Source organism: Physella acuta, unplaced genomic scaffold (assembly GCF_028476545.2).
Source record: "Physella acuta isolate Inbredline_101_S28 unplaced genomic scaffold, ASM2847654v3 ptg000400l, whole genome shotgun sequence".
Lineage (NCBI taxonomy): Eukaryota > Metazoa > Mollusca > Gastropoda > Physidae > Physella > Physella acuta.
Genome location: NW_026731919.1, coordinates 180,946 through 194,163, shown reverse-complemented (window position 1 = coordinate 194,163; position 13,218 = coordinate 180,946). Strand labels below are relative to the sequence as shown.

Below are 13,218 nucleotides of genomic sequence, written 5' to 3'. Positions count from 1 at the left end.
GGCAAAAAGACTCCGCATACACACAATCAGAGGCGTAGCGAGGGGGGCGGGGGGTGCGGACCGCACCGGGTGACACCATTTAGGGGAGTAACACCAAGGCAAAAAATAGCTAAATATAATGTGTTTTAAGAGGTGCAAATCGAAAGTTTGAGGAGGGGGGGGGTGCAAATCGAAAGTTTGAGGGGGGTTTGTGCAAATCGAAAATTGAAAGTTTGTCCCCGGGAAGGGTCGCTACACCTCTGGGGGGTGACACCATTAAGTGCCGCACCGGGTGACACCCGACCTCGCTACGCCACTGCACACAATACAGGCATAAGCTTCAGGGAAGGACAGCAAATAAGAAGACAAAGACGAGTTTAATATGTTCCCTGCTTTCTGTCATCTAGAACTGTCCAAAACTTTTCCTGACAGGCGATTTTAATGGTAAAATTGTTCAATGATAAGACAAGCTAATGAGGAGATAACGAGAGGAGAGGGAGAATGGAAACGGGGGGGGGGGGATTAATGCAGAAATAATCTCATGGTCGGAGGTAGCCAATGTTCAGAGAGATGGGGGGGGGGGCACTGGTTAAAATCTAGTCGTAGATAGACCCCCCCCCCCCCCAAAAAAAAATAAGAGATAGTATATGAAAGGAACTGTGTGTCATGGATAGGGCGACAGTTTGTGATATTTTGAAGACTGTAACCGTGTAACCGTCTCTAAAAAAAATGTTTAAAAAATTGAATAAGCTAAGGGAGATAACGTTATTTTTTTTTCTTTATTCTTTGTAAAGCTTACATTATTTCCCCTTGTTAGTTTTACGTGGTGTATTAATGTAATTTTAAAAAGTTATTTACACAGCCCAGAACTTGACAATGACCACAGGTGACAACAGTATTTATAGTTACTATCAGTGCCGCCATAACGTTTAGATGATGAAGTGTTAGGTAAGGGTTAGTTATTGTTATTGCTGGAAAAAAAGTTTTTAGTCGTCCCCTCTTCTGTGACTAATTAAAAAAAAAAGTCCCGATCTTTAAGACAACCCATTAAACACCTTACAAACGAAAGCTAACTCTGACTAAATCTATCTATAATATAAGCGGGCAAGTAGTGTGTCAGTCCTTCCTTCCTTCCTTCCGTCATCGCTATAGATTTTGGGACTATAAAAGTAAACATTCGCACCATGCTGTGCTTTTCAGTGCACCGCAGTGTCTTATTATAAGTAATAGAGTAGGGTTTGTTTATATAGCGGCATAGAGCTATTTTAAAATTGCCACGGTTTTTACTCTTTCGCATAACGTCAAGAAAATATTAAATACACGCAAACTGCTAAAACGTATTAAAAAGATTAATGTCAAATATCATTTTCGTTTAGGTTCCCAGAAAAAGTGGATACATTTTAATAACATAATAACAGTAGGGAAGAAAAATCAAATTAATTTAACTCTTTTCTAATTTTGACAAAGGAGGTAATTTAAAAATACATTAAACTCACGCTAATAAAAAATGTAAATGCAAATATACGTTCGTCATAGAAGGAATTAGTGTTGCAATAATATAATTAGCAAATTGTGAATGCAAATTATTCGGATGTGTAAGAGGAAATTATTGTTAGAAAATTATAATTAGCATGGATTAATAAAAGGCAATCTTTTATTTATTTTATTCACTGAATGTAGGCCCTACTGTTTATTACTTATAATTTTTAATCAACTATTCAGCTCTATTATAGACGCGTCATCACGTTCATTAGGTGCGCAATGGTTTTAGTTATGAAACTCTATTGTAATTTTTTTAAATTTAAAGTACTGGAAAAAAATGCGTGAATGGATAAAGTGAAATATTGTAGGTAAAACACGGATATTTTAAATACTGCCTATTATTTATACTGTTTTCTAATTATTATTCTATCTTTCGGGTTTTATAGGAGAGGCGTAGCGAGGGGGGGGGGGGCATATGTCCCCGGGTGCCGACCTTAGGGGGCGCCAAAGTGGGTTGGAAAAAATTTGCGAGGGGGGGGGGGGTTGAAATCGAAATTTTTAGGGCGGGGGGGGGGAAGGGGTGCAAATCGAAAGTTTGAGGGGGGTGCAAATCACCGGAAAGGGCGCGATTTTGGCGCTACGGGCTAGACTGTGAGCAAAATGCCTGTATGATTGCATTTAAATTGTGTTTATGTTATGAGTGTTGTGTTTGTTTTTTCGTTGTTTTTTTTTGCGTTCGCATGTGTTGTGTTTAGTTTTGTTCTGTTCCCAAGTTGGTACATTTAAAAAAGATTTACCGTGGCGGAGCACGGGATGCAGCTAGTAATTATATATAGATCTATATTGCGCTGGTTCTACACTGGGTCTAGATTCTAGAGTAGGCCTAGTAGATCCAGATCTTAATAATAAATAGATCTACATCTTATTTATTACTAGATCTCTAGATATATATCTAGTCTAGGTTATATCTTTAAACCATGGTGACCGCATTAACAAGTGACCGCATTAACAACTCGATTCACTACAAACTACAGACGCAGCTAGATCTAGATCTAGATTTCTAGATATGATATAGATCTATAATATTTTGTTGTATTCTAGAATCTAGATCTTAATCTAGATTCTAGATTTCTAGTACCGACGTTCAAACGCCGTTAAAAATATAATTCTAGGCTACTGTTAAAAAAATTGCAAAGAACTCGCTTTTTTTTTGTCGATGGCAATTTGTCAATTTAACATTTATTTATTATGCCAATGTTACTAATGTTATCAAAATTCTAGATCTAAATTTTAGATTTAATCTCGTAGAATCTAGCCTAATGATTTAGATTTAGATTTATAATATTAAAATATAGATCTAGATTTCTAGATCTAGATCTAGATCTAGATTTAGATCTAGATCTAGACTAGATCTAGATTCTAGAGTCAGACTTAAGAACAAAAACAATGACCCATTATTTTATTACTAGCGTACCCGACCCCCGCGCGTTGCCGCGGGGATAGAAGAAAGTCTGACGAAATATATTAGAAGGATATCACCAATGCATTACCAATCATATGTTCTTAGACGCGTCACCTTGTTTTCTAAAACTGTGTTATTTAAATGTTAACAATGTCTGCGCTTGGATAATAATTATCGGGACACGGGTTTTCCTACACTACCGCATGAAAACCTTGAGTGTATATTAATCACTCACCGAAATAATTAGTTAGAAACACACTTCGGTGACCACCCATATGTCAGGGACGTAGAGTGGCGCTCTCAGGAGCCCCCCCCCCCACCCCCCACCCCCCGATTACACTACCGCAGAGGCGCAGCGTAAGGCCCCTGGCTCCTTAAAACTAACATGCGCCATCGTGCTCATAGGATAACCCAGCGTGTAAACAATGATGCAGATTTCGTCATTCGCTAAAGTGACACAAATGAACAGGATTTTTTTCTTTAACACATACAAAAATTATTTGACGTGTTTTCAACATCAGTTTGACTGATGCACTATGCTAGCTTTACTAATGGTCTATTATTAGATGCTCGGTCTCAATTTCGGCCTGGATCGTCTAATAATAGATGCTTATTGCATCATTCGCAAAGTGACGAAACTCTACAGTAGGTTCCTCATATTCAAACAGTTATTTTTTCATCTTTCGTAAAGTGACGAAACTGTACAGGATTTCCTCGCGTTACAAAGTTATTTTTAGAAGCCTGTTGTAGTTTTACCGCCGAATATAGTAGTAGCCTACCCCTTACTCGCTATGCAGGACGCTCGATTAACGGATGCCAAGTGCCAACTTAGTCGCTCTAAAACTCTGGGCGCCAAACCGAGTATTGACGAAAATTGTACCCTATATGGCGCCGCCCGTAAGAAACTTTAGTTTTCTTTTTCGCAGAAATATTCTCGGGAGTATTCTCAACTACTCCCTAAAGTTTCATGGCACTCGGATGAACCGCATCCGAGTTTTATTTTTTATATACCGTGTATAGAGAAAAAAATCGCTCCTGCCCCCCCCCCCCGGTGGTGCGCCGCCCTTGCAATATTACGCAATATTTTTTGCAGAACCCTACCATTGAGTGATCTAATCATCTCCCCAAAGTTTCATGGTACACGGATGAACCGTGTGAAAACTAAATTTTATAAACCGTATATAGAGAAAAATCGCAGCCGCCCGTGGCGCCGCCCTTGCGAAATTAATAAAGGTTTTTTTTACAGAACCCTTCCCTGAATTGTTCTAATCAACTCCCCTAAAGTCTCATGGCTATCGGATAACGGTGTCTCATTCAAAATCGACTTTTATTTTTATATACCGTAAATAGAGAAAAATCGGACCTCCCGTAGCGCCGCCCTTGCGAAATAAATTTTTTTTTACAGAACCCTTCCCAAGAGTGGTATAATGAACTTCCTGAAGTCTCATGACTATTGGATGAACGATGCCAAACCAAAATCGACTTTTATTTTTATATACCGTATATAGAAAAAAGCAAATCGCGCCCTGTCGTGGCGTCACCCCTGCAAATTTGAAATATTGTTTTTCGCAGGAACCTCCCCAGGAATATTCTCAACAACTTCCTAAAGTTTCATGCCTATCGAATGAACGGTGTCACTGCAATTCACTTTTATTATTTTTATATACCGTATATAGAGGAAAATCACACCCTCCCGTGGCGCCGCCCTTGCGAAATTAAAAATTATTTTTTTACAGAACCCTTCCTTAGAGTGTTATTATGAACTCCCCAAAGTCTCATGGCTAGCAGATGAACGATGTCAAACCAAAATCAACTTTTTATTTTTATATACGGTATATAGAGAAAAACAAATCGCGCCCTACCGGGGCGCCACCCCTGCGAATTTGAAATTTTTGTTTTCGCAGAAACCTCCCCAGGAATATTCTCAACAACTTCCCAAAGTTTCACGGCGATGTGATGAGAGGTGTAGTAATGCATAAAGGACAAACAAACAAACAAACAAACAAACATACATTGCTTTTTATATATATAGATATTTATAACCTCCAGAAAAGACAAATATTGAAGTTTAAAATTGCATACATGTTTAGATATTTCTTTTATTTCTTTAAACTTTTAGAACCAAATGTCTTAGACTCTTAGTTAAACTAGATTTAGATCTGTATATTTTACTTTAAATCAAATTTTCATGAGGAACTTGTCAACAAGCTCAAGAGTGTAAACTAGATTGGAGGTGCGCGCGCAACATGAAATGACCTAGTTTTATGGAATTTTTTTTAAATCGCTCTCAGTACTACTTCGTTCATTGACTCAATGTAGCAAGCTGCCCGGTTAGCTCAGTCGGTAGAGCATCAGACTTTTAATCTGAGGGTCAAGGGTTCAAGTCCCTTATCGGGCGAATCTTTTTGTATTTACGTAATGTTTATTTTAATACTTTTTATTACTTTTGAATAATACTCATTAAATCTTAAGATTTTGAAGACTATTTTAAAAAAAAGATATATTGATTAAATACATAATATAGATAATTTCGCTTCAAATACTACCTTTAAGATGAAATTTAAGTACACCATTTTTTTTTTAGAAAATTCTGTTTTGGTTTACTTTAGAAATAGACATGAAAAAAAAAACCATCCTCGATTAAATAGTTTTTGCTTGTTATATAAATGGAATACACGTCATACACAATGTTCTTGGCGGTCAGTAGAGTTTGCCTACTCCCTGGGACCTTGCCATATGAAGGGATAGTGTGGTCAGCACACTGCATAACGCCCATCTGAGCTAGGTGTGGAACCAGGGACGTCCTACGGATTAGAGAGCCTGTATAATGTGATCAAGCTGAAAGTTTCATGTAAAGGGAGGTAAACATGATAAAACCGGATTGTACAAATTTCTTCGCTTAGAGAAGGGGAAAAATGAATGGACCCAGGAAAGTAGTGTTGGATAGGTTTCATTTCTGTTTTTCTCTGGAGAGTTGAGTTACGAGTGTGTGGGTGTGTATGTGTATGTGTGTGTGTGGGGGGGGGGGTGAGAACACTACCTTAGATCCGTGTTGGAAAATGTTCGTGTCATTTGTCACAGTTTTTCTACCTGTGCAGTGTGTTACCTTTGTCGTATGTCACCGGTGTCTTGTGTCACCTGTCTTGTATATCCTGTGTGTGTCAACTGTGTGTGTCACCTCTGTATGTTACCTGTGTCGTGTGTTACCTATGTGTGTTACCTGTGTCATGTGTCACCGGTGTGTGTTACCTGTGTCATGTGTCACCTGTGTGTGTCATCTCTGTGTGTTACCTGTGTTGTGTGTCACATGTGTCGTGTGTCCCCCGAGTTGTGTGTTATTTGTGTAATGTGTCACCTGTGTATGTTACATATCTCGTATGTTACCTGTCTAGTGTGTTATCTATACCAAGCGTGTTGTGTGTTCAATATGCCACACATCAAGTGTTTTGAGACCTAAGTTTGTTAGATAACGTTGTGTACACAGCGCTATCTTGTCCGACTTTTGTGTGTGTGTGTGGCTGGGTGTAGGTGCGTGCGTGCGTGTGTGCGTGTGTGTGTGTGTGTGTGTGTGTGTGTGTGTGTGTGTACACAACGCTATCTTGTCCGTCTTATGTGATACAGAAATACAAAATACATATCCTAATGTTTCACTGATACAGAATACTTTGGGGGAGATTCGAGTGGCCAAAAGTTTAGGTACAGTAAAATATGGGTGGCCAAAAGTTTAGGTACAGTGAAATATGGGTGGCCAAAAGTTTAGGTACAGTAAAATATGGGTGGTCAAAAGTTTAGGAACAGTAAAATATGAGTGGCCAAAAGTTTAGGTACAGTGAAATATGAGTGGCCAAAAGTTTAAGTACAGTGAAATATGGGTGGCCAAAAGTTTAGGTACAGTAAAATATTGGGGGCCAAAAGTATAGGTACAGTAAAATATGGGTGGCCAAAATGTTAAGTACAGTGAAATATGATGGCCAAAGTTTACTTAAAATAAAGATCGCTCCCTCCCCTCTTTCCCCCAATCAACCCACCAACCACAAACCAAAGCATACATTTAAACGGACTAAGCTACACAGCACTAATACGTTTATGCATTGAAGAATAATCATACAGTTCTTATGTTTTGTAAGTTTATAACACAACAACAAAATGTTTTTAAACGAAGTTAAATATAGAATTTCTATAAATAACCCACTGGAAATTTCCTTTTGAGTTATTAAGGAGCTTATGATTTCAAAACTGCGCAATTAATCAATACTTGACAGTGTAAAGAATTAATTAATTCTCAACATATATATCGGCAGGTTGTAAATAATATATCTGATATCTGCTGCGAATGTAAGCCCATTGTGTAAGCGTATTGTAGTAGTTCTGCCTTTTTACTTGTGTATAGGCCTACGATATATTTTTATTGTCTTTTTAATTTTGTTTAGGCCTACGATATATTTTTAATCTGCCTTGTTTATTTTGTATAGGCCTACGATATATTTTTAGTCTGTCTTTTTAATTTTTTATAGGCCTACGATATGTTTTTAATCTGCCTTTTTAATTTTGTATAGATCTAGGTCTTCGATATATTTTTCTTCTGCCTTTTTATTTTTGTATAGGCCTGCGATTTATTTTTATTCTGCTTTTTTAATTTTGTATACGATATATTTTCTTTTTACCAGGTTAAGAAGGAGACCTGGAATAAATTATGCCATGACCGCAGAAAACTAAAGGAAAGGAAGTAGTCGTTCACAATTATCATTCTTTTAAATTTGAACATCATTTTTTTTAAATAATTAATTTTGAATTAATTTTAAAAACCCATTAAAAACAGACAGTAATAAGCACAACGATGTAGGTCACAAAGGGAGACAAGAATATGGGAGGTAAGAAATGAGATTTTACCAAAGGTTAACTTTTTTCTTTTAACTGCAGTTAGAAAAACATCACGCACGCCGTGAAAGGACAACTGGCATGAGTGAGACACGAAACGTTAAGTAAATATTTTGATAGAAAGCTTGCCTCGAAATAACGTTATACAGTTACAAAAACTTGTACTTTCACAGGAGTCTCAAAAATCGTTCCAAAAGCGGAAACACATCCACATATTTACATTAGTAACTACATATTATTTAGAACTTTGATCAAAATATACATAAAAATATATGTAGATAAAATTAGGGATTGGGTAAAAAAAAATAACGAAACAACCGTTTTGTAAATCGTTTTCTTTTTAAATACTACACGAGTCTCTCAAAAACTTTAATTTCGATTTGGATATTTTACACTATAGAAACTATTGTAAAACAATTATAGGGTGTACGTTTTTAACAATCTTTTATTAGAGTCACGTATTCTGAAGGTAATAATAGAAAAGAACCACATATCAGCATTCAAAGAAATGTTAACAAAAACTAATCTTCTAACTGCCCTTCTTTAACTCCCTAATCAATATCTTTAGCGCATTCTTTAACATGAATGTGTTTTTAATAGCAAGTTTTTATTTTTGTTCCTTGTAGTGAACAATGGAAGAATAACAAACTCCGTGGTGAGATATTTATTTAGTCTGGTTATGTTTTAGTGTGTACAATAGTACAATAGCTTTCACCAATCTATTTTTAGAAAGGGTGCGATAACTCAACTGTAACACACACACACACACACACACACACACACACACACACACACACACACACACACACACACACACACACACACACACACACACACACACACACACACACACACACACACACACACACACACACACACACACACACACACACACACACACACACACACACACACACACACACACACACACACACACACACACACACACACACACACACACACACACACACACACACACACACACACACACACACACACACACACACACACACACACACACACACACACACACACACACACACACACACACACACACACACACACACACACACACACACACACACACACACACACACACACACACACACACACACACACACACACACACACACACACACACACACACACACACACACACACACACACACACACACACACACACACACACACACACACACACACACACACACACACACACACACACACACACACACACACACACACACACACACACACACACACACACACACACACACACACACACACACACACACACACACACACACACACACACACACACACACACACACACACACACACACACACACACACACACACACACACACACACACACACACACACACACACACACACACACACACACACACACACACACACACACACACACACACACACACACACACACACACACACACACACACACACACACACACACACACACACACACACACACACACACACACACACACACACACACACACACACACACACACACACACACACACACACACACACACACACACACACACACACACACACACACACACACACACACACACACACACACACACACACACACACACACACACACACACACACACACACACACACACACACACACACACACACACACACACACACACACACACACACACACACACACACACACACACACACACACACACACACACACACACACACACACACACACACACACACACACACACACACACACACACACACACACACACACACACACACACACACACACACACACACACACACACACACACACACACACACACACACACACACACACACACACACACACACACACACACACACACATATATACATATATGTGTGTCTGTATTTCTCAGTTGTAGCTACATTGCAAAAAAGGTCAACATTTACATAATTTCCCAATTTCATCAAATTTTTCATGGATCTCCTGAAAATGTGAAAGGGACAGTTAGCGTTAATGTATGCAACCCCACGCTCAAGATAGCCCATCATGTATTGTAAAACCGTGTGACCAATGCCTAACTTGAACCGAGACTTACCTCACCATTAGCCACTCTCACGTCTCTCACCTGTGACTGTTATCTTACCAGTTATCTCGTGTTAGCGTATGGTTCAACGTCTTCTGTTGACATTCCGTGTCCATGTTCAGTATGTGTTAGTTGTAGGCTAGATTAAAAACAGAACTTTGCTTTGGCGAGAAACTGTAAGTATGGGAAAATTTTATTTATGTTTGTTTTTTATATATGTCCAATTATGTCATATATATATATATATATATATATATATATATATATATATATATATATATATATATATATATATATATATATATATATATATATATATATATACATATACATATATATATATATATATACATATATATATATATATATATATATATATATATATATATATATATATATATATATATATATATATATATATATATATATATATATATATATATATATATATATATATATATATATATATATATATATATATATATATATATATATATATATATATATATATATATATATATATATATATATATATATATATATATATATATATATATATATATATATATATATATATATGTAGGCATATATATATATCGTATATCTATGTCGTATATATTATTATGCTCTCATACGTGTGGTATATTTACATTTTAGCCTGTTGATATATGTCATAAACACGTGTCTATATAGCAATGCGACCCATTCATTAGCCCTATTTAGCCCAATTACATAGTGGCCTCCGTACACCTGTAGCCCTCTAAGCCAGCAGTTTACAATGCGAGTGTCTCCACATTGTACCTGTCTTGAGTGACACACATTACTCTCAGCCGTGTTGTTTTGACAGAATGACAAAACACCTGGACACACGACACCAGACAACACATGAATAGCTCAACATGCACTCTCAATAACACTTGTATAAGATATGATATTCTATTCTTTCAATGTCCTTTACTGTTGTTGTTTTTCATTTCACAGATTGAAGTGGATCACACTAATATTGTATCCTTGTAAGTAATTTGTGTTTACATTTAAGCAATTTATTAGTATTCTTGCACGTTCATTTGATTGAGCGTTTAACTCGCTTGTCCAGGTAAAGTTTATGTTTACGTCTATGTAATTATGTAACTAATCCTCGATCAATACCAAAAAGTAAGATGTGTCAATTTGCCAAAATGTAATCTATAACTTTACATTTTAAACTTGAATAGATTTGTTTCGAAGATGCAAGGGTTTAAAAATTAATAGATCTACTTTCACTTTTAATTTAAAAACTTCTAATTTTTTTTCTTCCAGAGTAAAAAGTTGTACATTCTCACCACTCCAAAAAAAAAAAAAAATTCACAATTAAGCAGAGAACACTGTGCTAATTTGTAAAAATGTTGTTACCTTTATGTAAATAAACCGCCATTCTAGTTGAATTATTCCGACGAAGGCTTCAGATCAATAAGTAACCTACATGCATCAAGTGTATTTAACATACGTGCGTGTTTCAACACACTAAACACCTGCCTCCATAAGCTAAGGTTCCTTACACAATGTCAAATGTTGAATTCTTACATGTAGCCTAAGGTAAAATTAAGTGCTAAAATGTGTCTGTGTTTTTTTAAATATTTTCTTTTTACCTACTCTTCAGTATATAACACTATGCGATCATATTGCATATCATTAAGTACACTATATTTCAGAGTACTGTATATCAAACTGAGGTCCTACTTTATTTCATTATTTACTTTACATCTGTATTCTATCATTAAGCTGTTTACATTTTTTTACAGTTAAAGTCTTTCTAATTTTAATACGTTTACCTTTGTATCCAACTACTCGAGTAATTTTGAAAGAAACGTTATGACGTCATCTTCCACAGCTGTGCCAAGTCGTGGATGAGCAGACGACCACAATGGCACCGGCCTTCAGGTTTTCATCAACGGCAGCCCTGACCTTGACCTACTTCTTCGCGACCTTGATCCACCTCGCGCTCTCAGAACTTCCGGTCAGACACACCTTCGACCTGAGCGTCCGGTACTTTACCGATGCCAGCATGACCTGCGACCACCCGTCCTTGAACTTGACCCTGTCAGACGACATCGCCTCCATCAGCTGGGTACTGCCAGATGGCGCTCTCGTGGGAGCAGACACCGTTTTGAACCCCAGCATGTACGTTTTCACCCCGACGGGATTCGAACCCGTGTTCTCGACGTACAACCTGACAGCTCTGCAGGTCGACGACCCGTCTTTCGGCTTCTACACGTGCGTTGTGGTGTACACAACGCCGGGTAAAACACCGTCGGTCGTGCGTTGGGGTCTTAACGTCAACGGCGCGGATTTCACGGATCTGATGGAGACGTACCAGACCAACGCCATCATCGGAGGCAGCGCAGCCGCAGCCATGTTGTTAATCGTGGGCGGGGGGTGTCTGATCTGGAATGTGAGGAACAGTCGGAGGTCTGACGAGAAGGATGAGGGGGAAGGGGAGGATGAGGGGGAAGTCGGGGAGGTGACTAAGGAGAAGTTTCTGGAACACAGCAACCAGGCGTACGCGGAGGATGGAGAGATGCTGAGCGTGGAGGTGCATGTGGAGAACGGGGGCGGGGATATCAGCGTCAAAATGTGATGACGTCAGCGGCACGATTTGATGACGTTGGCGTTGGAATGTGATGACGTCAAATTTTAGTTGCGATGACGCTGCTATCAAATGTGACGACATTTGATAATCACGTACGTAGTCGGTACGTGATGGCGTGAACATTATATCCACATCATCATGCCACGGATTGAACAATAGTCTCGACGACGGCATCACCGAGTTATGACGTCGCCATCAACTTGTGATGACGTCATAATCTGTAATCTCTATTTCAAATGAAAAAGGATGGCATCGATATCAAAATGTGCTGACGTCAACTAATGTTGTCAACAAAACTGACATAAAAAAGAGATGATTTCTACAGTGGTGTCCACACGATCCCAAACAAGATCAGCATCTGATGTACACACTGCCAATACCAATCGTGTTGTTTGTAATAAAGAACTGCTCCAATTCGCGAGGTTGAAGTTATACTTTCTCACTCCAGAAAATCTCTAATATTTCATTAGCTACGCAGAAAATATATAATGAAAAATTATTAATTCTCAAATTAAACACTTCATTGAACTCGTATTTGTAGTTAATTTTTGTGTGTTATGTATTTATTTTTTGCAAACCATATTATGTTGTATGTTTTCTGTTAATATTTGCATCATCGAGATATGAACTTCATACTTTTTTCAACGAGACCAGTAAATCTACTTTGCTTATATTCACACATAAGATATCAGGAT

General features: G+C 37.8%; 1 protein-coding gene and 1 non-coding gene across 5 annotated transcripts; both read left to right on the top strand.

Annotated features, from left to right (window-relative positions):
* The first annotated feature begins 5,248 nt into the window (after positions 1 to 5,248).
* On the top strand, positions 5,249 to 5,321 carry Trnak-uuu (transfer RNA lysine (anticodon UUU)). The gene has a single exon. It is a non-coding gene; the product is annotated as a tRNA-Lys (tRNA).
* A 1,872-nt stretch (positions 5,322 to 7,193) lies between these two features.
* LOC131942320 (uncharacterized) lies at positions 7,194 to 13,063 on the top strand. 4 transcript variants are annotated; one of them, XM_059302131.1, is made up of 4 exons: positions 7,194 to 7,271; positions 7,591 to 7,794; positions 10,876 to 10,907; positions 11,765 to 13,063. In XM_059302131.1, the coding sequence occupies exon 4, from the start codon at positions 11,798 to 11,800 to the stop codon at positions 12,509 to 12,511; it is 714 nt and encodes a 237-aa protein (XP_059158114.1). In that variant the 5' UTR covers positions 7,194 to 7,271; positions 7,591 to 7,794; positions 10,876 to 10,907; positions 11,765 to 11,797; the 3' UTR covers positions 12,512 to 13,063. The 4 variants fall into 4 exon arrangements, with proteins under 4 accessions (XP_059158114.1, XP_059158116.1, XP_059158113.1 ...); XM_059302133.1 differs by having other exon boundaries at positions 7,198 to 7,258; XM_059302130.1 differs by lacking the exons at positions 7,194 to 7,271; positions 7,591 to 7,794 and adding an exon at positions 9,708 to 10,070.
* The last annotated feature ends 155 nt before the right edge of the window (positions 13,064 to 13,218 follow it).